The sequence below is a fragment of the Procambarus clarkii genome, chromosome 25 (assembly GCF_040958095.1).
Source record: "Procambarus clarkii isolate CNS0578487 chromosome 25, FALCON_Pclarkii_2.0, whole genome shotgun sequence".
In the NCBI taxonomy this organism is placed as follows: domain Eukaryota; kingdom Metazoa; phylum Arthropoda; class Malacostraca; order Decapoda; family Cambaridae; genus Procambarus; species Procambarus clarkii.
In genome coordinates, this window is record NC_091174.1 from 1,189,487 (window position 1) to 1,215,432 (window position 25,946).

General features: G+C 43.2%; 1 protein-coding gene across 8 annotated transcripts in view; it reads left to right on the forward strand.

Moving 5' to 3' along the window:
• ATP8B (ATPase phospholipid transporting 8B) overlaps positions 1-25,946 on the forward strand; it is a 405,277-nt gene that overhangs the window by 269,056 nt on the left and 110,275 nt on the right. For all 8 annotated transcript variants that reach the window (XM_069331137.1, XM_069331131.1, XM_069331133.1 and 5 more), the window contains 3 exons: positions 253-415; positions 8,569-8,678; positions 13,325-13,516. In XM_069331137.1, coding sequence (XP_069187238.1) covers positions 253-415; positions 8,569-8,678; positions 13,325-13,516 — 465 coding nt within the window. The remainder of the gene's footprint in view (positions 1-252; positions 416-8,568; positions 8,679-13,324; positions 13,517-25,946) is intronic.

A 25,946-nucleotide genomic window follows, 5' to 3' on the forward strand; every position in this document is an offset into this window, starting at 1 on the left:
ATTTTTATTTCAGTAACATTATTTGTTTACAAAATTTATTAGTTGACAAATTTCATACTGAAATTCAGGATTTTCATTTAATTTTGTTGAGGACTCAGTATTTTTATTAGATTAACACTTCATCTATTGAGTGTTTTGCATGTTTGTTGCAACTATGAGTATATTTCATTTATTTTAGGTAGTCCTGTAGTGAAGAAAACTAATTGCTCATAAAAAAGAGAATATATAGTAATAAATAATATCTTCTTCCAGTTATCAAGGCCAGTGGATTTGTCTCGCAATCCATATCATGAGGCAAACTTCAAATTCTATGATCAGAGCTTGGTGGATGCACTAGATGCTAGTGATCGTAACTGTGAAGGTTTCTTCCGACTACTTGCTCTTTGTCACACTGTTATGCCTGAAGAGAAGAAGGGTAAGTTAAATCTTATATTAAATTTTATACATAAAAGGCAGCCACTATCAATCCCTAACATGATATATAAGAATATAATAAAATAGAAAGGAATTTGAAGGCTTGTAAATATGTTGTGGCAAATAATAATTTGTGTCATCTATAGAAGACATGCAAATCAGGATATCATAGTTCATTTTTATTCAGAATTTCCTTTCTGCATTTAAATGCTGTCAAGTGCTTCAGGCTATTATGCTTGTCATGGCATATATGTACTAATTCAATGGACTTGAAACAATGTTACTTTTGAGGCTATAGCTTTTTCTCTTGCCATTTATTATTTTAATTCTTTCATATGTTTGAAATGTTTTGTGGCTTAAGCTAAATAATCAATTTCCAGTGCTATGTGTATTATGCTGGAGAATGCCTGTGACATTTAATGACAAGAATGAACATAGTGAAATGAGTGTATGATAAATGCAAAATGCAATATACTGGAAGGGAAGAGTGAAACAATATATGAAAGCAGGAGAAAAGAGAGGGAGGAAAGGGTAGGATTTGAGACATTGAAAGAGTAAAAAATTTCCTTTTGACAAAATCCTCCTCCTTCCCCCCCATTCTTGAGAAACTTTTCTGTAGTTACCCCCTGATGGGGAAACTAAAGGTAGGGAGGAAACAAGACATTGAGGCTATAATACAACCATTCCTGCAGTGTGTGGTTCACTTGGCAATTCTGGTACACAAGGAATTTGTTTTCTGAGGCCAATCAATTAAATGAGTTTTTGTTCACATGGTTTCTCTAAAGTACAGTATTGTAAAACATTCCTTGCACCTATCATTATTAATAATTCCATTTTTGGAAAATATAGTGGAACCTCGAGTGACAAGCAGCTCCATTTATGAGCATTTCGAGTAACGAGCGAGCCACTCGCCGAAAATGTCTCGACTGACGAGCTTCTGCTCCATTAACCCTTAAAGTGCGCATCACGTCATATGATGTGCTGGACGTTGTTCCAGTCAACTGCGCATCACGTCATGTGATGTGTTGGAGTACTACGCAAGATTTAAACAGCCCGCGGATACACGGGGTTCACTACACCTTCATCAGGGCTCTTGTAAACAGACGCCATTTTTTTTAAAAATCGTGGGCCAAACTCCCGGGTGTTATTGGCCTCAGTATTGAGTGAGCAACCAAGCCTGATGCACGCAGCATGAGCTAACAGCACTGATGTTCAGCTTGTGACCACAGCATCGCCTAAAAATGCCAAATTATACTTGTTCATGCTATTATGTAGCGATGATATTATTACAGAAGACCCCTGACTGATAAAACTGACCAGGGTTCTGATAATAGCAGGATTGTGGTGATATTTAGCGCTGTGCGCCATGGAGGGAGGAGTAATGCTGTGGGAGGGAGGGTGGTGGCGTTGTCTTCTGACTGTGTGTGGCCACCTTTTATTGACTGCACTCAGCATACCAGCTTATTGGTTCGCTATGGTGAACACAAATGTAGATACTTATATATAACGTGTGTATAGAGGGTATAAACAGCAAGAGAAGGTTTGGACCCGCCATTTTGGTGAGAGCGGTGGCGTCGTCTGCACGACGCCACCGTGCAGACGACGGTGTTGTTTACTGGTTACCACAATGGTCTTTGGGCACCATACCAGTTTATTTGTACAAGTATGGTGAATAAAACAGGTAGATATTTATATATAATGTGTGTATATAGCGTAATAACACCACACAGTATTGTTGGAGGAGAAATATTAGTGCGTCTGGCCTTGAGGGCAGCCGCCGATCAGCTGACTGTGTGAGTAGCCACATCTATGTGCCTTTACTCACCATACAAGCTTAGATGTACAGTTATGGTGAACAAAACATGTAGATACTTATATATAACGTCTGTATATAAGATATATAGCGTAATAACACCACACAGTATTGTTGGAGGAGAAATATTAGTGCGTCTGGCCTTGAGGGCGGCCGCCGATCAGCTGACTGTGTGAGTAGCCACATCTTTGTGCCTTTACTCACCATACAAGCTTAGATGTACAGTTATGGTGAACAAAACATGTAGATATATATATATAACGTCTGTATATAGTGAATTATAGCAAAAACATTATTGTGGGAGGAGAATGTGGGTGAGTCAGATGACTGGAGGGAGGGCGGGAGTGGCTGGCTGGTAAACGGCGGTCACTCCTCGTTACTTTTTGACTCATAATAGCTACTTAGTGGTTCGTTATAGTGAACAAAACATGCAGATACTTATATATAACCTGTGCTTATAATGTAATAACCAACAAAGTATTTGTTCACTGTTTGATGAACATAATTGAATCAACAATATGCACACCATATTTTTGAGTACAGCGATGATTCACTCATTTTATTATATAAATATATCAAACTACACACTATTGAATAATATTACAGCAAAAAAAGTATGAAAAATCAATCAGAGACATTGAAATAATTCGGTAATTATCTCTTTGTGGCAACTCCGGCCTGACAGCTTGCGAGCAACAGACCGCCTGGGACGCACGCTGAGTCAGCGCCTATAATTTGCCAGACTTCCCCGCCCTATAGCAGGCAATATATGCCACTTACGATTTTTTTATTATTTTTCCCGTGATCAGTGAACACAAATTAACAGGTTAGGAAGAAAAAATAATTTTTTTTTTTTCAAAATGACATGCGCCTGTGGGGATGACAGGATATTAAACCCCGAGCATGTTAAGGGTTAATGAGAAAACCATGTGGTGCTTCCTAACGTTCCTGCTGGTTCTCGCAAATTCTAAGACACCTCCGATGATACAAATAAATTATTTTTTTTAAATATGCTAATGATGCTGGGATATAAAGGGGTAACTGCTGTAATGTTGCAAAGCATTGAATTTTTTTTTAATAAAAAAAAATTAAAAATTTTGAAAAAAAGAACAAATGTCAAAAAGTTCATTCAGGGTATGTCAGGCTGCTCCATTTTCTATGAAAAATAAAAAGTAAAAAAAAAATAAAAAAAAATAAAAAAAAAATTGAAAGAAAGAAAAATGTCAAAAAGGTTCATTCAGTGTATATCAGGTAGGCTGCTCCATTATTTAAAAAATTTAATATTGATGTTTTTCAATGGTGGAACGGATTAATTTTACAGTATTTCCATTAATTTAAATGAGGAAATTTGTTTCGAAAGATGAGCGATTCACATGACGAGCTCGGTGCCGGAACGGATTAACCCCTTAACTGCGTTGCCTCCAAATGTGACACCCCCGCAGTGCGCAGGAAATAAATTCTCTGGAAAAAATTCTTTTTTCTTTTTAAAGTGTCAAAAACCCTTCCCTCAGTATGGGTATGTAAAAAAAAAGTCGAAATTGTACTTACTTTGGCTGATATGGGGTCCGGAAGTTTTGGCGTGACGTCATCATTCCCCGTGCGCCTGTGCCATAAGCTCTCGGGGGCGGTGGGGCGCTCGGGGCGGGGTGCGCGAGTTGCCGCGAATTTATTTTCGTTCATTTTTTGCGCACCTTTCCAAATACATTTTCATTGTTTTTATGTGCCAATCCAATGTATAATGAACACGTACACTATAATATCGCAGTAGAACATCCGTACTGTCCGTAGACACTGTGTTACGTGCATGAAACTTGTGTACACATATGCAGCACATATTTACTATGTATCATGCTAATTTGTGTATATATACAATTTATTTACACACTATACACTGCCACACACTATATACATTCACCATCAACACGTTCAGAACACCGCGAGTGAGAGCTGCCACACCCAGCCAGCCCTCCCTCACTTCTCCAACATTGTATTCGCCAACTTTGCCCCTCCCATCATACAGTTATTCACACCAATGTTTCATGTTCATTTATGTATATTTACAACATATGTACTCACTATACACTGTCACACACTATATACATTTACCATCAACACATTCAGAACATCGCGTAGCAGCTGCTTCGTATGGGCCAATAACAGCTGCCTCGTATGGGCCAATAGCAGCTGCCTCGTATGGTCCAATAACAGCTGCCTCGTATGGGCCAATAACAGCTGCCTCGTATGGGCCAATAGCAGCTGCCCCGTATGGGCCAATAGCAGCTGCCCCGTATGGGCCAATAGCAGCTGCCTCGTATGGGCCAATAGCAGCTGCCTCGTATGGGCCAATAGCAGCTGCCTCGTATGGGCCAATAACAGCTGCCTCGTATGGACCAATAGCAGCTGCCTCGTATGGACCAATAGCAGCTGCCTCGTATGGGCCAATAACAGCTGCCCGTATGGACCAATAGCAGCTGCCCCGTATGGGCCAATAACAGCTGCCTCGTATGGACCAATAGCAGCTGCCCGTATGGGCCAATAGCAGCTGCCCCGTTTGGGCCAATAACAGCTGCCTCGTATGGGCCAATAGCAGCTGCCTCGTATGGGCCAATAGCAGCTGCCTCGTATGGGCCAATAGCAGCTGCCCCGTATGGGCCAATAGCAGCTGCCCCGTATGGGCCAATAGCAGCTGCCCCGTATGGGCCAATAACAGCTGCCTCGTATGGGCCAATAGCAGCTGCCCCGTATGGGCCAATAGCAGCTGCCCCGTATGGGCCAATAGCAGCTGCCGCGTATGGGCCAATAGCAGCTGCCTCGTATGGGCCAAGAGGAGCATTTGGCCATGAACACATTCAGAACACCTCGAGTGAGAGCAGCCACACCCAGCCAGTCTCCCTCACTCCAACATCTTACTCGCCAACATTGCTCCTCCCACCATATTGCTATAGTTCTTATTACACATGTTCTATATACCTATCTACATGTTTTATTTACCAGAGCTATGCAAGTAAGCCAGTATTGTGTCCAAACAGTACAGTGGCCACCATACACTGCATGAAAAATCACACAGCAGACGACGCTACAATTACGTCACCTCCCTCACCAAAATAGCTCCTCTCAACATTCTCCTGTTGCTGTTCTTACACTATATACACACACACACCATATATACCCATGTACATATGTGTTGCCCATAGCAAACTACTAAGCTAGTATGGTGAGCAAAACAAGAGTGGCAGCCACACACACACAATGAGGCTACCTCAATTCTCGCCCTCCCTCCCTCATCAAAATTCCTCCTTCCACAATACCACGCACAACGCTAATTATAACCACAATCCTGCTATTATCACAATCCTGGTCACTAATTCCTGTAAATGAATAATTGACCGTAGATAGGGGCCTCGTAGCCTGGTGAAGGGGCCTCGTAGCCTGGTGGATAGCGCGCAGGACTCGTAATTCTGTGGCGCGGGTTCGATTCCCGCACGAGGCAGAAACAAATGGGCAAAGTTTCTTTCACCCTGAATGCCCCTGTTACCTAGCAGTAAATAGGTACCTGGGTGTTAGTCAGCTGTCACGGGCTGCTTCCTGGGGGTGGAGGCCTGGTCAAGGACCGGGCCGCGGGGACACTAAAGCCCCGAAATCACCTCAAGATAACTCAAGAAGATAACCACACGTTTATTTTGAAAAGGAACCTAAGAAATCATTTGAAGATTCCTAGATGAACGAAATAATGCTGTGGTGCTGTGGCTAGCGCTGTGAACATCGTGAACAGCATTGAATCACTGATATTTGAACATTGTACCCAGTCATTATCACACTCAGGCTCTAATATAACACTATCATAGCTAAATAATACAAGTTATATATATATTTTGACATTATTAGGCGATGCTGTGGTCACATGCTGAACAGCAGTGCTGTGCGCACATGCTGAACAGCAGTGCTGTGCGCTCATGCTGAGAGCGCCAGCCTTGGTTGCTCACACACTACTGAGGCTCCCACACCCGGGAATGTGGACCACGATTTTTTTTAAAGATGGCGTCTGTTTACAAGAGCCCTGAGGAAGCTGATGTGAACCCCATGTAGCCGCGGGAGTTTTGAATGGAACGTGAAAAATACAAATACTCGGAGGCGCATTGCGCAAACCAGACGTGAGCCTGCAGGCGCGTTGCGCAGTTTAAGGGTTAAATTCGTTAATCAAGGCTCCTCTGTAATTATGCAACACCTTATGAGGGGATGAATTCATAGACATTAGGCATGTATCTAAACAATGCATTTTACATTTGGAATCCTTTATATTCATGCCATAAAATTAGTTTCGGAACTTATTGTTCAGAATTTTTAACCAAACCTATTAATTTCAGGGAGTGCCTCCTTGGTAGTCCCCAAAATTAAGCACTTGTATAGCCAAGCCTTTAGAACATGCACCAGGCTTCTGAGACTCACAATGATCTATCAGGATGAGAGTCTAGCTCACTCTATGAGATGAAGGGAACCTGAGGATCAAAGATTTATCCAAAACAAGCAACTGCTTAAAGAAAAATGGGAAACAAAGTAACTAAGTCAAGCTAGTGTTGTCTGTGGAAAACTGTGTTGCACCCCCTCCATCAACAGATAGTGGTATAGGTGCTTGGAGGTTTCCTGGCTTTGTCTCTTTACATTGAATGGTTTTGTCTTTTTGATCTGGTCCCAGGGATTTTCTCTAACCATGACTTCAGTTTCAGTTGCATGTTTTGTATGTGGTATGTATTATTTCTCCAGGGTCCATTTCCATGGCTTTCTGGCCTTTGGTCCTGGACCTCAGTCCCATGATGATTGCCCTAGGCCAGGGTTTTTAGCCCTCTTGTTTACTGGCTGGTTCCCGAGTCTGTGGGACCTGGGTTTCTGGTCCTGATGCCAAGTTATTTTAGGGTGTGGGTTCCTAATGCCCTCCCATGGACTCGGGTTGTTTGGTTTTCCAGCTACTGTTAGCCAAAGGACATTATTTCTCTCTTGGTTGGGGTTCTAATCCTTTGGGCTGGCAGCCTCATTTCCTGCTTTTGGAGTTGGCAGCTAGACCAACTGTCTTAGGGCAATTTGTTTCCTTGCATCAGCTGAGACTCAGCCAGTGTACTGCTTGTGGAGTCCTTTTAAATATTTTCTTTGGGCCAATTAATTTGGTTGAGATTCTTTCCCCACATTTCTGTTGCCCTTGACCATTTGGCACATTGTTGTTGCTCCTTTACCCTGAGGCCTTCTCTTTTTTTTTTATGCTGTCTTATGCTTTTCTTTATTCTTTATGCTGTCTTTTCCCATGAGTCAGCCTATTCTGGCTTTCCTGCTCTTGCTCTTTGGTTTTTCTTTTTAGTAAGCCATCCTCCTCTGCTGAGGTGCCATTGGGAATAAGGTCATGGATCTACTGAAGGGGCCCCTTCCAGAAATAAAGTGGTGAATACAGTATAATGATGTGCCCTTTTCTCTCAATAGCTGTACATTTCCACCCTGTTCTCTCTTCCTCATAGGTATTTTAGAATTCTGTTCTGATGGCTCATGAATAAGGTGCATGGCTGACCAGGGCCCCAGGTGACATTGGTTGCCATCTGGTAGTGGCTGGGCATATTACAGTTAAGGGTAGTATCCATTTGACAATGATTTGCCTTATTTACATGAGGGTTACTATTTTCCTTCAAGCTGATGCTTCTTTTGTTGCACCTAACCTTTCTGATGGATTTTTACCTGTTTGTTAGTAAACCTTATTATCCTCAGGCTTCCCGCTTTGTCTCATAGTGATTCAGACTCTAGTCCTGGATCCTACTAAGCTACAGTGGGCTTCATAAGTATTGTGCATTTTTCCCGGGACTTGGGAAGCTGCCGAGAAATCCACCCTAGAATAGAGTATTTTATTACATTCATCACTTGACTTTTGTATATGCTGGACAATATTATGGCAAGCTTATAGCTTTCCATGCTCTTTAGAGTAGTTTGAACCTGTGTAACATCTTTAAATTAAATCAACATTGAAAGCATATTATGTACTGTGGCGATGTCAGTGCTCGGTAAAAGCCTAACATATTTTCCTAGAGATACTAAGGATTTTGTGCTACCACAGATACATAATACCGCAGTCTTGGCCAGCTATATAATCCCTTCAGATTCTTGGACGTATGCTGCAGGTTTGATGTACAACCTCAGCTTGTAATTTTTTGCAACCTATTCCAATTCATTTGCTACATTATTAACAACACTGAGCTGAGTCTCATTCAACAAAAGATTTATAAAGTTAAATTTTTTTAATGACTTTTACCTATATGTGTTAAATGTGTACAGTAGATCCAGTGTTATGACTGCTCACTTCATTACAGGGAAATTAGAGTATCAAGCACAGTCCCCTGACGAAGGTGCCTTAGTGTCTGCTGCAAGAAATTTTGGCTTTGTTTTCAAGTCTCGCACACCAAATAGTATTACTATTATCGTGAGTATACCTCTTGATGTTGGTAGTAAAAGTAATCTGTACAATGGTGTGTAATTACCAAAGTGCAGGATGAGAGCTATGCTTGTGGTGTGTGTGTATTCATTCATTTATATATTGTAAGGGTAGGGGGATGCAAATAATGCAAAGTAAAGGGAAGCTGTTTAACCACTGTGATGAGCTTCGTTTATTGTGACATTTCCCCTGTGTGCCGAAAATCAAGTGTTTGCAAAATATTTTATCTTTGCAAAATTTTACAAAGTAAAATTTGATAAATTCCCTTCCCTGAAGATGTAAATGTAAAATAAACTGAAACATTCCACTTACTTTGGCTGTGGGGACATGGAGAAGAGGTCGTGTTTGTTATGCGCCCCTGAGTGAAGCTCCCAGAGGTGGTCACGAGGGCCATTCAAGCACTGCGAATTGCCACAAATATATTTTCAATTATTTGTTCTATGTATTTCCAATGCATTTTTTTTTATTGTATATGATGCATATTTGTGTCCTTTACAATATATATACTGTAGAACTTTCATAATGTTCCATGGAACTGTGATACATGTGTCAGTAATGACCACAATGAATGTTTATTGGTGCAATATTACTTGTTCAAAATTCACTAAAACTACAATATGTACAGTTTCACTCATTATTTATACTGTAATACTGTATTACACAATACATTGGAGGGGTGACAGGTAAGCTGCTAACATGGATGAACAATTTTTCTGACTGATAGAAAAATGAGGGCAGTAATAAGAGGAAGTATATTGAACTGGAGAAATGTCACAAGCGGAGTACCACAGGGTTCTTGCACCGTTAATGTTCATTGTCTACATAAACAATTCAACAGATGAAATACAGAATTATATGAACATGTTTGCTGATGATGTTAAGATAATAGGGAAGATAAGTAACTTAGATGATTGTCATACCCTTCAAGAAGACCTGGACAAAATAAATATATGGAGTATCACTTGGCAAATGAAATTTAATGTAAATAAATGCCATGTTATGGAATGTGGAATTGGAGAACATAGGCCCCACACAATCTATAAATTATGTGAGAAATCTTTAAAGAAGTCTGACAAAGAAAGGGGTGGTTCTAGATAGAAAACTGTCACCTGAGGACCACATTAAGAACATTGTGCGAGGAGCCTATGCTACACTTTCTAACTTCAGAATTGCTTTTAAATACATGGATGGAGAAATACTAAAAAAATTAATCTCAACTTTTGTTAGACCAAAGCTGGAATATACAGCGGTTGTAGGGTGCCCATATCTTAAGAAGCACATCAACAAACTGGAAAAGGTGCAAAGACATGCTACTAAGTGGCTCCTAGAACTGAAGGGCAAGAGCTACGAGGAGAGGTTAGAGGCATTACATATGCCAAAACTAGAAGATAGAAGAAAAAGAGGTGATATGATCACTACACACAAAATAGTAACAGGTATTGATAAAATTGATTGGGAAGAATTCCTGAGACCTGGAACTTCAAGAACAAGAGGTCATAGATTTAAACTAACGAAACAAAGCTGCCGGAGAAATATAAGAAAATTCACTTTTTTTTAAAGAGATTGGTACATGGTTGAAACAAGTTAGGTGAGAAGGTGGTGGAGGCCAAAACTGTCAGTAATTTCAAAGCTTTATATGACAAAGAGTGCTGGGAAGATGGGACACCAGGAGTGTAGCTCTCATCCTGTAACTACACTTAGGTAATTATACTTAGGTAATTACTTAGTACTTCAAAATTGAGTGATAATTAATGAAGCAGTCCATGGTACACAGCGCGACTAAACTCTTGATGCACCAGGTACAAACAGATTTTTGCTTCCTGTTTCTTCGTTCTGTGTGCTTGCAAATAATGCACTCACGTACACCCTTGGCTTTAGTACATGTAGTTGGTATGTAGCCAAGCTTGTAAAATGTAAGATAGGCGTGAAAAGATTATAGGAAAAGATCAATTTGTAAGGTTGTCTTGAAAAGGTCGCTTTGTAAGGTAATCTGGAAGAGAGTCAGACATTCTGTAAGAGATTCGGCTATTCTGGAAGAGATTCAGCTATTCTGGAAAAGATCTATGGAAAACACCACAATGGAAGCCGCTAACACTGCTCACCTATGCTACTTGTATCAGATGCATCATCACCGAACCCAGAAAATTATTCATCTATGTATCATCTATAAAAATTGGAGATAACACGGGTGAGCAAGGGTGGCACTCGGCTATTACTGGACACGCTCGCTCGCTATATCGTCCTCATCTGTTCTGTATCACCTGCATCCAACCCTTGTGTTAGGTCCTTATTGTGCCTAACTTCATCAATATCATAACCCTTATGTTCTTCAAACAATAAGGTCTGAATTTCACCGACAGAGAGCGATCTTTGAACACCACGTCGGACAAGTGTTTGGGAGCCAGAGGCATGTGCGCCACCCATGGTTGCTCACTTGGTAAGCCAGCCAGCAGCCCTAAGGCATTCTGGGATTTTTTCCCTAGATGACTGCCTCTCACTGGAGGTCCCAAGAGTCCATTTTGTAGTCAACCTACCATGTGCGTGTTTTGAATGGGTACGAAATATTAAAAAGGTGTTGTCTCGATTGGCACAGGACAGTGGTTAAATAATGGAAAGAGATAAAAGTAATCTCATAATACAGAGGAGAAATTCAAATGACACACAAAATGGAATTTAACCCATGGACTGCGGGTATGAAAATACCCAGTGTTGAATGTAATGAAATGCCATTTTCTGGGATAGCCTCAGAGGCATCCTGAAGTTATCCAAACTGATATGCGATATATTGGTTTGGGGTCATCAGTCACAGGAGTCCTTATGCCTACCGAGAACCACAAGCTAGAACCTGGTCCCCTCAGAGGCGGAGGGAGCAATGGCCTAAGAGCACTTTACTTTACAGTATGTCATAATTGCCAATGACTGGGAAGGGCACCCAGAAAGATAGGTGAAACAAAACAGACCACAATCTGGTGAAAATTGTAACTTCTGTCTGAATATAGCAATAGAACGACTCCAGAAAGAACACAAGCAACACTTCACCCAGCTAGCACTCCTGCTTGTTAACACTACTGCCTCCCCTGAAAGGGAGGGAAGGAGGGAGGGGGAGCTGGCAGTCAACCACTCCAGTTCTTGAACGATGCAGACCACCGACCGGAGGGAGGGAGGGAGGGTGTCAGGGAGCCTCTGGGGCTCACCCAAAAAATGGTGTTTCATTGCATTCAATTCTTGTTTTCTGTGGGGAGCTCCATCGGCTCCCTGAAGCTAACTACCCACAGATAAGTAAAAAAGGGCCTTTTCCGAGAGGCGGCAGCACCACAGGTGTCAAGTCAAAGACTGACGGCTGCGACACTCTCCAACACAATTCAAGGCTAGAGAGGGCCCAGGACATTCACGAGATACCTGGCAGCCAGAACCCTGTTCGACATGCAAAACTCCCACACCTGAATGTCGATCTAAGATATCTTACCAAAGACAGCAGCAAGAGCAGCGTACTTCCTTAAATCATGGAAGGAAGTCCACACCTCTAACTTTCCCTTCTAGCATGGTTCTCCCTTCCTCTGATCTACCAGATGGAATGCGGAATTATATGAACATGTTTGCTGATGATGCTAAAATAATAGGGAAAATAAGAAACTTAGATGATTGTCATGCCCTTCAAGAAGACGTAGACAAAATAAGTGTATGGAGCACCACTTGGCAAATAGAATTTAATGTGAATAAATCCCATGTAATAGAATGTGTAATAGGAGAATATAGATCCCACACAACCTATAAATTGTGAGAAATCTTTAAAGAATTTTGATAAAGAGATTTTGAGGCGGTTCTAGATAGCCTATGCTACATTTTATAATTTCAGAATTGCTTTTAAATACATGGATGGTGAAATACTAAAGAAATTGTTCACGACTTTTGTTAGACCGAAGCCGGAATATGCAGCGGTTTCATGGGGCCCATATCTTATGAATCACATCAACAAACTGGAAAAGTTGCAAAGACATGCAACTAAATGGCTCCCAGAACTGAAGGACAAGAGCTACAAGGAGAGGTTAGAAACACTAAATATGCTAAAACTAGAAGAAGGAAGAAAGAGGTAATATGATCACTAAGTACAGAATAGTAGCGGGAATCAATAAAATTGATAGGGAACAGTTTCCAAGACCTGGAACTTCAAGAAAGAGAGTTCATAGATTTAAATTAACTAAACAAAGCTGCCGAAGAAGTATAAGAAAATTCACTTTCGCAAACAGATGGTAGACGGTTGGAACAAGTTAGATGAGAAAGTGGTGGAGCCCAAAACCGTAAATAGTTTCAAAGCGTTATATGACAAAGAGTGCTGGAAGATTGGACACCACGATCATAGGTCTCATCCTGTAAGTACACTTAGGTAATTACAAGGCATTTCCCTCAGAAAATCTTATTAAACAATTTTGTATACAGTATTTTCAAATTATTTACATTAACCTCATCAGTTATTACTTGTTATAAAACATTTCCATAATAATTCTATTTCAAAATTCACTGTTATTTAAGATCAACGAATAATATAATTTACTCCAAGTTCTTCTCATAGACTAGCCCAAAATTGCTTGGTTTGATTTCTCATTCATTTTAATTTATTTCTATCTATTTTCCAGGCTAAGGACATACCAGAAACTTATGAATTGTTATGCATTCTGGACTTCAACAATGTTCGGAAGCGCATGTCTGTAATATTAAAAAAAGATGGGAAGATACGTTTATATTGCAAAGGTGCTGATTCTATTATCTATGAAAGATTAAAAGATGGACAAGATAGCTTCAAACGTCTTACTCAGGAACACTTGGATGTAAGTTATATGTATACTTATACAATAGTGTACTTGTATTCAAATTCAAAAAAAAAAAAAAAAAAATACCAAGAGTTGATAATTAATACACTGTTTAAGCATCTATTGCACAGTATTTTAAGCACTTCTGAAATTAATATTTAACAAATTAATGTTTTAGTTGTTGTCTAATGAAAGTAACTTAAATTGCCACTAAAAGTAGAAGTAAAAAGACCTAGAGTGACATAGAGTTTGTGAAGTGCTGTATATTACTTCTGGAAGCTTCTGGGAAAGAGCATCATCCAGGTTACCCCATCTCTACTACCACTCACAGATCATACAAAAGTGCTAGGTATATAGCACTTTTCTGTGGGAGCCCCTATGGCTCCCTGGAGCTTATCGGGCTAATGTATGTTATTAGACCGGGACATTAGCTAAGGAGTTCAGACCTACCAGGGACCAGTGCCAGAACCTGGACCCTTCAGAGAGGTTTCAGGGAGCAATGACCCTGGAAAACCCACTTGTGGTTGGGGTTTTCCTAATCTGCCATCGACCGGGGTTAGGCACCCAGAAAGGTAGGCATAACAAAACAAACCCTCATGGTAAAAAACTAAAACAGAAAACCGAACAGAGAGGTAGAAACTCCCTACAATCCCAAGGAAAAAGCAAACAAGCAAACATCACACTTTACTGCTGCACCGATCTTCTGCGCAGCCCTGCCCGCCCCGAGAGGGGGAGGAGGGAGCCCCAGATCTCACCACGCCGGCTGCCTAGCATCAGTTCATTAACTAATGTCAACCGGGCTAGACGCTTCTCTGGCCTCAGTTTCCTAGGCAGTATTTGCCTTTCATGGTGTTCACTGCCATTTGTTGTGTTGTGCGGTGGCCAGGTGTTCCTCATCAGTACCGGGCCTGTATGCGCTTAGGGGCTTCCTTCCCTAAGCGCCCTGTGAGTACTGCCCCTGCTTGACAGGGTTATCTTCCTTCGGGCGTTCAGGAATCATTCCCGTAGAGGTTCTTGCTGCTCGGCATTTGCCTCGCCCTTGGGGCCAGCTGGGGCTTGGGGCCCTTGTTTGGCCCTGGGTAGGGACTGGTATTGTGCTGGTTAGGGCATCAAGGTGTTGCGCAACCTGCCACCTATGCGGCAACCGGTTCCTGTTGCCTCTGGTTGACAGCGTACTTTTGTGGGGTTTTTCTTTTGTTTTTATTTTCATTTGCCTGGTGGGGGTCTGCCCAGTGTGGCTATAGTTCCACTGGTAGTGTTTTGTGGCTCTGCTAGGCTCCCGTGATTGTATATGTCGCAAGGGTTTTCAGTGTTGTCCTCTACCCCTTGTTAGTTTTGGGTTTTAACCGGTTAGCAACACCTTGCCCGGGCTTCCCGTAGTTGTTACCCTTCGGGCCCTGGAAACCCCTGTCGGGGCTCGGTGGACCATTGAATGTGTCTTCTGGGTTCCAACCCATCTTGTACGGGTTCGTTGGTTGCTGTTCCCTTATCTCCGGGTGATAGTCGCCACTTTTACCTGCGTCATGCTGACTGTTGGGTCACTGACACCTTGACTCGGAGCCTTGCGAGAGATATTCTTTGCTTGTTCTCCAGTACTCTCCTGATGTTATTACTGTTCAGAGTGCAGGTGGCATCCGTGTTGCAAGCTAGGTTAGGTTGCTGCAACACGCTATCTTAAGGTTATCTTGAGATGATTTCGGGGCTTTTAGTGTCCCCGCGGCCCGGTCCTCGACCAGGCCTCCACCCCCAGGAAGCAGCCCGTGACAGCTGACTAACACCCAGGTACCTATTTTACTGCTAGGTAACAGGGGCATTCAGGGTGAAAGAAACTTTTGCCCATTTGTTTCTGCCTCGTGCGGGAATCGAACCCGCGCCACAGAATTACGAGTCCTGCGCGCTATTCACCAGGCTACGAGGCCCCCCAAGCTAGGTTGGTTTTCCCACTCGGATGCCCCAGGGCCGCCCCGTTTTGGTTAGGTGCTGTTCGCCACTTTTCCTCCCTGTTCCCGGCTCTGGACCGTCTGTGAGTTTTGGGGTCGGGGTGGGGTTTAGTTGGGGCCGAGACTCGGGCGGTTTTGGGGGGCTGCCCTGTTCGGGTTGGGGACGGAGGTTTTCGAGTCTGTTCCTCCTGCCAAGGCTTCTGGGTCTTACCAGTGGCCATTTCTTGCTGCCTTTCCCATGGACTCATGCTTTTCTTTAAGGGCGGAGGGCTTGGAGGACGGCTCTGCCCCAGGGCCTCTGTTGCGGGTTCCCGGGGCTGTAGGGGATGCCTGCTAGCAGTTCTGGGGCTGTTTGCCCCTGCCTGGGTTTTCTGCTTCTGGGCGGAGTTTTTCACCCATCCAGTCTGCTTCCTTCCCACTTTTGCTGGCGTGTTTTTGTTTCTTTTGCATCAATCACAGCCCTCTGTTCTGGTGGCCATTTTCTTCTGCTGGTTTTCCGGAGTGGCCACCAGGGTGGCGTTGCGGTTTGTTTACATGCACCTGGGTGTACGAGCGAGCGTCTTGGGTGAGTTTTTCACCTTTTTCAAGGGTTTTATGCTCCTGTTGTCGTTTCTTTGCTTTTCTGGTGTTTTCTGCCCGTTTCCTGTTCCTCTGGGAATGTTTGAGTGTTGATTTTACACTGGGTTTTCCGTTTTGTCTGTTTTGGGTGTGGGCCCTTGGGTTTGGGCTCTGTGTCCCTGTCTGTTACGCTTGCTCCCACACCTTGTCCCTCGGTTTTTGGTCTGTTTTGACCGTTTCCCTGGGGGTTCTGTCGGGGGCTGTGCTTTGCCTTTCTGTGGTGTATCTCCGCTAGTTTGGGCTCCCCCTGGTTTGATTCCGGGTTCCTTTGGGTTCTTTGGTTTTGTTCTGGAGGTTTCTTCCTCTTGGCCCCCTTTGCGGGTTCAGGAGGCTTTGTTTCCTCGTGTGTGACCCGGTTCTGCCTTCTAGGGTTCCGGGGTCTTCCTAGCTTGCAGACTGATCTTTTTGGGTCTTGGCACGTGTTGTGGTCGTGCTGGGACTTTGGAGTTTTGTTGTCGAGGTAGGCCTTTTGATGCAGTTTTGTGCCTTCTTCGCCTGGCCGGTGTGATGCTCTCTGCCCACTGGTCGGCGGCTTGTAATTTGCTTTTCACGTGTATGTGTGTGTGTACACATGTGCATGTACATATGTACACTGTGTGTGTGTGCACATGTGTATGTGCATATGCACGTGTGTGTAACATACCTTGTGTGTATATGTATATGTGTATATACATAATATATGTATATATGTGTATGTATACTTTTTCTTTCGGAAGGGGCTCTGTTCCCTTCTCTGTTGACGGGGCGCTGGGAGAGCAGCTTGCTCTGCTGACTCTCGCATGGTCCTGCAGTTAGGGGGCGCTTTTGGTTGTCTTCCGGCCTCTGGTGGCGGCGGTGGACGGCTTCTTCCCCTTTGGGAGGTTCAGGGCTGGCGTGGTAAGCTTTTTTCCCTGCGCTTCATCATGTCATCTTCGTGGGTGCATGGGACGTGGTCGATCCGCCCCATCCTTCTGGGGTCCTCGTCTGCTCAATGCAGACATGGGCCTGTCGAATCTGCGGTTCTTCTGGACTTCTTCAGTCTGCGCCCTGGATTCTTTGCCCTCATCGGAGGACTGTTGTCTCCTGTCTGGCTTCTGTTGGGGCCGGGTGCCTGGATGGTGGCCCTAGACCTCCAGATCAATTCTTGGCATGTTCCTCTCCAGTTTACCGGGACTGGCACAGTTGGCGGTGGGGCTTCAGGCTTACTGCTTTTGTTGCCTTCCCTATTTTGTAATTGGCACTTGGTGTATTTATGCATCTTTACCGGATCTTGGTGCCCTGTCTGAGTCTGCTTGGGATTCGGTGTCTGGCCTACCTCGATGACTGGCTGGTGTGGGCTCCCAGTTGGTCCGCTTGTCTGTTCGCCAGGGGTGTGGTTCTTTCCAGATCACCGGGTTTGGTTTCCTGGTGATCTGGAGGCCGTTCCATATGTTTCCGTCCCGGGTTCAGACCTGGCTGGGTCTTGTTTAGGGCTCTTGGGCCGCTCCTTGTCTTTCCCTCCAAAAGTGGTGCTGCGGCTGTGGTCCCGCCTTCGGCTGTTCATGAGGGGGTCCAGGGTTGCTCGGCGGTTGGTCGAGAAGTTGTGCGTGAGTCTGACCTTCGACGTGCTGGTCTGCCCGCAGGGTCGGGTTTGGCTTCGGCATCTGTTTGGTTCCTTCGGAGACTCCCCTTCTGCCTCTCTTGCAATCGTTGGGTTTGTTCCTCCCGGGATCTTGTGTTGGTGCTGCGTCACCAGTTTCCTCTTTGGGGTGGACGGGTCATCTCTCGGCTGGGGCTTTATAACCAGTGCTCACCAGGTCGGCCGGGAATGGTAGGGTCTGTCCGTCCGTCAGGCTAACAGCACGGTTCGGGAGTTCGTGGCTGTCTGGTTTGTGCTTCGGAGGGTTTGGGTCACTCGGTGCTCTACCATTCGGCTCCATTCAGTCTGTTCTCTGGCGTTTCTTTGCCGGAACCACAGGTTTTCTCTTAGGTGTTTGACCTTTGGGGTCGGCGTTGTCTGGGCATTGCCCATTCTATGTGGCACCCTTACCCGCCTGCGAGGCGTTCATGGTGGATGCCTTTCGGCAGGACTGGACGAGGTGGGGGTACCTGTTCCTCTTCTCCTGGTCCAGCTGTTGCTTCGGGTTCTGGCTCAGTTGGAGCCCATTTCCATGAGAGTAGTCCTTATGGTCCCTTGGTGGCCGGCCCAGCTTTATTTTCAGACGCTGCTTAATAATAATAATAATTTTTATTTAGGTAAGGTACATACATAAAGAGATTTTACAGATTCAGATTCAGATTCAGATGTTTATTCAGGTAAGGTATATACATTCAAGTGATGTTACATTAAAGGATTGATATATAGATAGAGCTAGTACATACAATGCCTAAAGCCACTATTACGCAATGTGTTTCGGGCAAGAAAAACATTAATATCTAGAACTTAATACTAATTGAGCATAAAAAATAAAAGGTGTTGAGAACAAATACAAATAAAGATAAAAAAAAGGGGGAACATGACTGAAAAAGCAGCACAAATACAATAGGTTGACAAACAGTGTTGATTAAAAAAAAAAAAGAAAATAACAGACATGGGTTGACAATAGAGGAGTGAGGTAGATTACAGGGAATTTATTAGGTAGTGTTTAGTTTTTATCTTAAACTGGTTGAGAGAGGTACAGTCTTTAACATGGTTGGGAAGGTCATTCCACATTCTGGGCCCCTTGATTTGCAGAGCATTTCTAGTTTGATTAAGACGTAGTCTAGGAATATCAAAACTGTATTTATTTCTGGTGTGGTGCTCATGGGTTCTGTTACAACCTTCTATGAAGCTTTTAAGATCAGGATTGGCATTATAGTTTAGCGTTTTATATATGTATAATACACATGAGAGAATGTGCAGTGACTTAATATCTAACATGTTAAGAGATTTGAGTAGGGGTACCGAGTGATGTCTGGGGCCAGAGTTGGATATTGTTCTAATAGCGGCTTTGTGTTGGGTAATTAGAGGACGTAAGTGATTTTGGGTAGTAGAACCCCAAGCACAAATACCATAGTTGAGATAAGGATAGATAAGGGAGTAATAGAGAGTCACCAGGGCAGGGCGTGGTACATAATATCTGATCTTAGAAAGAATGCCCACAGTTTTTGAAACTTTTTTTGATATATTTAGAATGTGTCCCTGGAAATTCAGCTTGTGGTCAATGAGAATGCCAAGGAATTTGCCATCTAATTTGTTACAAATTTGGGTATTGTTTATTTTGAGATTTATAAGACTAGAGGATTTATTGCCAAACAGAATATAGAAGGTTTTGTCAATGTTAAGGGTGAGTTTGTTGGCAGTTAGCCAAAGATGGACTTTATTTAGCTCAGTATTTACTGTGGCATTTAGAGCAAGAGGGTCAGGACTGGAGTAAATGAAGGTTGTGTCGTCAGCAAATAGAATTGGTTTGAGGTGTTGGGAGGCATTTGGAAGGTCATTAATGTAGATGAGAAAGAGGAGAGGGCCAAGTATGCTGCCCTGAGGAACACCAATGTTGATGGGTAGGGTGGGAGAAATTGTATTATTCACAGAAACATATTGGAGCCTGTCAGTAAGGTAGGACTCGAGGTATTGTAGGGAGTGTCCTCTGACTCCATAATGATGTAATTTAAGAAGAAGGTTATGGTGGTTGGCAGTATCAAAAGCTTTACGCAGGTTCACAAATAACCCAACAGGGAACTCCTTTTTATCAAGAGCTGTATGAATCGAGTTAAGCATACTAATAAGTGCATCGTTAGTGCTTTTTTTTGGGTCTGAAGCCATATTGGGAAGGGCTAAGTATATTGAGTTTGGCTAGATATGAGTAAAGCTGCTTGTATATAAGTTTTTCAAAATTTTTTGACAAGTTTGGCAGGATTGATATAGGTCTGTAGTTGTTAACATCTGTGGGGTCACCACATTTGTGGACAGGCGTTACTCTCGCTTTTTTTAGAATATCTGGAAAGGTTTGGAGTTCAAGTGACTTGTTGAAGAGCAAAGCAATAGCAGGGGCTAAAGATCTGGAGGCTTTTTTGTAAATTAAAGTTGGTATCTCCTCAAGGGCACCAGACTTGGTTTTAAGGGAAAGGATTATCTCATTGACGTCAGTGGAGTTAATAGGCTTTAGGTACAGAGACTGTGGATAGTTACCTGTAAGATAGTCCTTAATGTCAGTACTGGAAGATGGAATATCATTTGCAAGGGATGAACCAATGGAAGAGAAGAACCTATTGAACTCTATAGCAGAATCAGAGGCTGAAAGCTGACCATCGTTATTAGACAAGAGAGTCGGTTTGTTATTTAAAGATTTCTTTGATCCCAATATTCGTGAAATTGTGCTCCAAGTTTGTTTAATGTTGCTCTTTATTTGAGTAAATTTATCTTCGTAGTATTTAGTTTTGGCTCGTCTAATTATCTTAGATAGCAATAATGAGTAATTCTTTGAGAATTCTTTGGAGACAATTCCTAACCTATACTTCTTCTCAAGGTCGTGTTTTTTGTTAATGGATTTCAGTATTCCCTTTGTAAGCCAAGGATTGTTAAGCCTTTTGCTTGTGACTTGTTTTGTAAGCCTAGGACAGTGGGTGTTATAAAGGCTAAGAGTTGTTTGTAGAAAAGATTGCACTGCTAGGTTGATGTCCCCTATGTTACCTAACTCGGACTCCCAGTTGACATTATCAGCAGCAGTTATAAAATTGTTTATAGCAGTTTCATTGTGCAGCCTAAAGCTTAACTCCCTTGTTTCTAGAGGTGGTTTGCTAATGTTAGTTAAGAGAAATGTGGGGTAGTGGTCTGTAGTGCTATCGGTGATTATACCTGAGGTAAGCGGAGAGGTTATGTTGGTCCAGATGTGATCTAGAGTCGTGGCAGTGCTATCAGTGATTCTAGTAGGTCTAGTGATTAAGGGTATGAGGAGGCAGGAATTCATACAGTTGAGGAAGCTAACAGCAGTAGGGTGTTCTGGCTCGCAGAGGTCAATATTAAAGTCCCCTGCGATAATTAGGTGGTTTTTGTTCAGTCTGTTATCAAGTATTAGATTTCTAAGGTTTGAGTTGAATACAGACACATCAGTGTTGGGAATTCTATAGACTGCACCCACAGACAGGACAGACTCGGCACCCTTGACTCTGAAGCTGGCGAAGATATACTCCCCATAGCAGTCTCTAGTTCTAATTTCTTTTAAGCATGTTAGTTCTTGGTGGTAGTACAGAGCAGTGCCACCACCTCTCTGAAGTTGACGACAGTTGTGAATTGCTGAGTAGTTAGGCATGTTAAAGAGTTGAGTAGTATCCTCTTTCAACCATGTTTCAGTAAGTATAATAAAAGAGAATTTGTTGCCAATAGTTTCAATCAAGGCACTAACATCATCGAAGTGTTTACCTAGGGATCTAACGTTCAAATTGATTACAGAGATATTGTGATTATGAGTTAATACATTGTTTACATCATGTGCTGCAAAATATCTGCAATTTAGATCATTAAAGTGATTATTGTCATAGATAGTGGATAAGAGGTTAAGTTCTGGGTCTATACTTGACTGCATAAAAAAAGCTGATTGTAGAATCAGAAATAAGTAGAAATAAGCTATAAAATAGGGAAAAATATATACACAATACTGTACAAAACAAACACAAAAGGGGCTTACAGGGGTACAATGGAGTAAGGGAGTATGGCTAGGCTAGGCAACCTAGGCAATTAATTGCCTACAAAGTTTGTTGGCTTTATAGATAGAGCTAGTACATACAATGCCTAAAGCCTAAAGCCTAAATGCCTAAAGCTTGATAGATGTCCGAACCCGGGGCGTTTTTCTGCGCCTCCGCCTCTTTCAGCAGGTCGAACCGGTCCTGTACGTGACTGGTTTGGCCTTCTCCTCGGCTCTTCGCGTCTGGTATTTTGACTCGGGTATCACCATCTCTGTGGTGATCAGGTGGCTTTGTTGATTTCCCACCGTCCTCGTGACAGTATGATATTCCTGGTGTTTCTATGCACTTTTTCCTGCTCTTCGTAGGTTTCTTTTCTTTTGCATCGGGTTGTCTTATCCTTTCTTGGGTTTTCAGGACTACAGTTTTGATGTTTCTTACTGTCGCCTCGTTTTGTGCGGCGCTGGCAGAGCCGCTCCGGCTTGCGTTCAGGGTGGACGTCACATCTGCCCCGTTTCGTACGCTTTCTCGTGTTTTGTTTCACCTCCAGCCTGCTCATGCGTTGCCTGAGCCGTCCTGGTCCTTGATCAGGGTGCCTTCTTATCTTCTCTTAAGTTTGTGGTAGCCCCCTTTTGTTCAGGTTTCTGGTGTTTGGTACTGGTGGTAGGTTTGTACGTTTGCAGCCTTTCTCCGTCCTTCTGGTGACTGTCGAGACGGCTGCTTTCTGGAGAGGTTCTTGGGCAATTGATGCTTGATTGGTTCGACCGGGGGTGCGTCCTGTATTGTCCTGTTGCGCTTTTTTGCCGTTATCTGCATACCGTGTCTGGGGATGCGCTTTGGGTTGATCCGGTTCCCCTCGTTCCCTGTTTCAGGGCTCGGGTCTCCCAGGTCGTCCGCAGAGTTTTTAAGTCTTCCAGCCTGTGGTCTGTCTTTGCGCCCGTGCTGTTCAGACATTTGCAGCTTTTGCTGCTGTGTTGGTGACGCCTAGGGCTCATTTCGGGTGCAGGGATTTGAGAGTCACACAGGTTCTTGGCCGCCCATTCTTTATGCGCGTCTGCTCCTGTGTGTTATTGTTGCCTTGGGTCGCAGGGTGCAGCCTGTTGTCTCGACTTCGCATTGCAGAGTTTGTGACAGCCGCCTCCCAGGTCAGCCCTTTCTTCTCCTTCTCTTTGGGTATGAAGCTCCAGAGAGCCATAGGGGCTCCCCACAGAAAACCAGCGTTGAATGTAATGAAACGCCATTTTCTGGGTGAGCCCCGGAGGCTCCCTGGCAACCCTCCCTTCCACCGGTGGGCGTTTTTTTCACATTGGTTGAAGCTCAGCTTCCGAACTGATGCTAGGCAGCTGGTGTGGTAGGTCCGGGGGTCCCCCCCTCCCCCTCTCGGCACGGGGAGGGCTGTGCGGACGACTGGCGCGGCAGTAAAGTGTGATGTTTGCTTGTTTCCTTGGGATTGTAGGGAGTTTCTACCTCTTTGTTTTTTGTTTTACTTTTTTACCATGTGGGGTTTGTTTTGTTATGCCTACCTTTCTGGGTGCAAACCCCGGTTGATGGCAGATAAGGAAAACCCGAACCACAAGGGGGTTTTCCAGGGCCATTGCTTCCTGAAACCTCTCTGAAGGGGCCAGGTTCTGGCGCTGGTCCCTGGTAGGTCTGAACTCTTTAGCTAATGTCTCGATCTAATATAACATACATTAGCCCGATAAGCTCCAGGGAGCCTCCGGGGCTCACCCAGAAAATGGCGTTTCATTACATTCAACGCTGGTTTTATGCATGATTGTTAATGTACACATAGCAGTATACAGATTCAAAAGTTTGGCAAGTGTTGTTTGCTGCATCCTGGGGAAAGGATCAATCATTACCCATGTTGCTCAGGGTTATGTAGGCTCTGTGATTCCATGTGTTTTGTGATCTTACTTCTTTATTGTTCAAATACACATTTATGTAGCCTTATTAAATGTTAATAGTGGTGGTTCCTTGGTGGCAGGCAAGGTTACCTTGGCCACTACTACCATCCTGTTACTCAGAATTTCATTGTAAAATAGATCTATATGCTTTCTTTTGCTTTCACTATTACCTAAAATTTTTTGCAAACCAAAAATAATATGTAATGCCTTCTACAAAAGTCTCTGTTATAACTACCAACTTATTACAGTATCTCATTGTACAATGTACTTGTACTCTTGCTTTTGCTTTTAGTGCTGACTGAAAAGCTTGCTGAATCATTCTTTATTATTAAATTATGTTATCAGAGGGTACGTACCAATGCTGAGGGCTGGTTAAAAACATACTGGCATCAGGTGTATTTTTACAGTGGTCTGTATGATGGAATTAATTCTGCAAAATACCAATTCAACTATAGTACTCTGCATGTAAAGCAGATTAAAATGAAAATTACCAGACAAATTCATATGCAGTAGTATAAGCTTGTAAATAGTAGTGAAAAGATTGTCAGCTGTGAATTATTATTTAGTCAATCAGGTTTTCACCGTGAACATCTACTTTAACACTTTCGCGCTCTCGGCGAAGGTCACTCAGCCAACCGTATGTGCGCGCGGCGTTTTTATCGCTTAAGCGTAAAAACAAAAATGTGTATACTCTTTTTACTTTTCTGACCTTAGTTTTCATGCTACGTATTTCATTTTGGTACCAACGTGTTCGCAATAAAATTCTCTTGAAGAACATCAGTAAAAAAAGTCACGAAAGCTATAGAGATACCAGCATGAAATAAATAACTACGAAGATGAGTCGCCGTGAGCGCTCAACAGCAACAAAATGTTTTTACTCTTGGGATTATTATCACCTCTACAATTGTCCTACAGCCTTAATTTTGGTATCAATGGACTCCCAATAAAATTCCCAACACGGTGATATGAATATAATCGTAGAATAATGGTCCCGGCCCACCCGCAAGAGTGTGGGAAGTGGGCACACTGTTACCCGGTAACGGTGACCGGACGACACACGCGCGAAACGTTGCTTTGAAAGTTTATACTTATTTCACTGTTCTGATATTATTATTGTATGTATGTCATTCATTTTTGTGGCAATGTTTTCGCAATAGAATGTTCTATGAGCTAAATTATACTACACAAACTTGGACCAAATAGGTGTACTTACCAAGGGAAGGCTGGTTGTGGAACAGTAAGTTGAGCATTTGTTCTTCACTCCACCTTCTTCAGGTTCTTCATTCCTGAAGTTGCTCAACAGATGGTTTGTAGGTGGAGTGAAGCTGTTGCAGGTGGTTACTTCTTCACCACCCAATACACCTGTTTCCGGTGGTAATTGGTGTAGCAGGGAACAACACAGAGTGCAACACCACAGGTCTTGCATCCATAGTTCGTGTCCTTCCTTTTACCGGACCGTGCGCATGCATGACACTTGAGACGTTTGGGCAGTCTGTAAATTTCATGTTTCAGTTTGTAGTTCATGCGATTTTCTGAATCAACAATAGGGCGGCCAGGTCCTCTCGCTGGAGGTGTAACAGGAGTTGCAGGAGAGTCAGATTCATCTGACAAAACAGTTTCGTCAACTGGCAGTGTGGCAGACATGTCGGGTTCAGATTCGTTGTCTGCTTCATCTTGAGGTGGTGTAGTGAACAAAGGCCGCCTCACACCAGATAGTCCGGGAGTTGGCATGGCGTCAGCATTGGCAGGAGCTGTGTCATCATTTATGTCTGGAGCGTGCCGCAAGTGTTGAGATGATGATGTTGTTTTAGGCCACTCCTCTGTGTCCCAGTGCAATAGGGCCCAGATTGCCACTTCGTGGAACTGTAGCAATGTTAGCTTTTTTCGATCAGTTGTGTTGTATTTGTACAAAACATAGGCATTATGCAATGCCATTTGCAGGAAATAAAAGGTAATCTTTTTGGTCCACTTGTGAGTTTTCCTGGTAAAATGGTAATATTTAACCATTTGATCGAAGTGGTCCACACCTTTCATGAACTTATTGTACTCGCAAATTGCAGTCGGTTTGTTCACTGTTACCTGTTGTATTCCACTTGTTCCGTCTCGGTTGCGAATTCGCTTCCTTCGCTGAACTCGCTGAGTGTCTGCATTGTGGATGTTGGTAATGATTGAAACCACTCGCTTGTCTTTCCACAGGAGAATGAAGGTATTATCTTTGCGGCGGTATACTGTGGTATCCAGTGGAAGTTTACCCTTGGCTAGAGCTTGCAATACCTTTGGGGCGCCACGTAGCATTCTAATTGTGCCACATGTGTACACCCCAAGTTCTCTCAATGTTTCTGTCAGGGTAACCGAGTTGTAGTAATT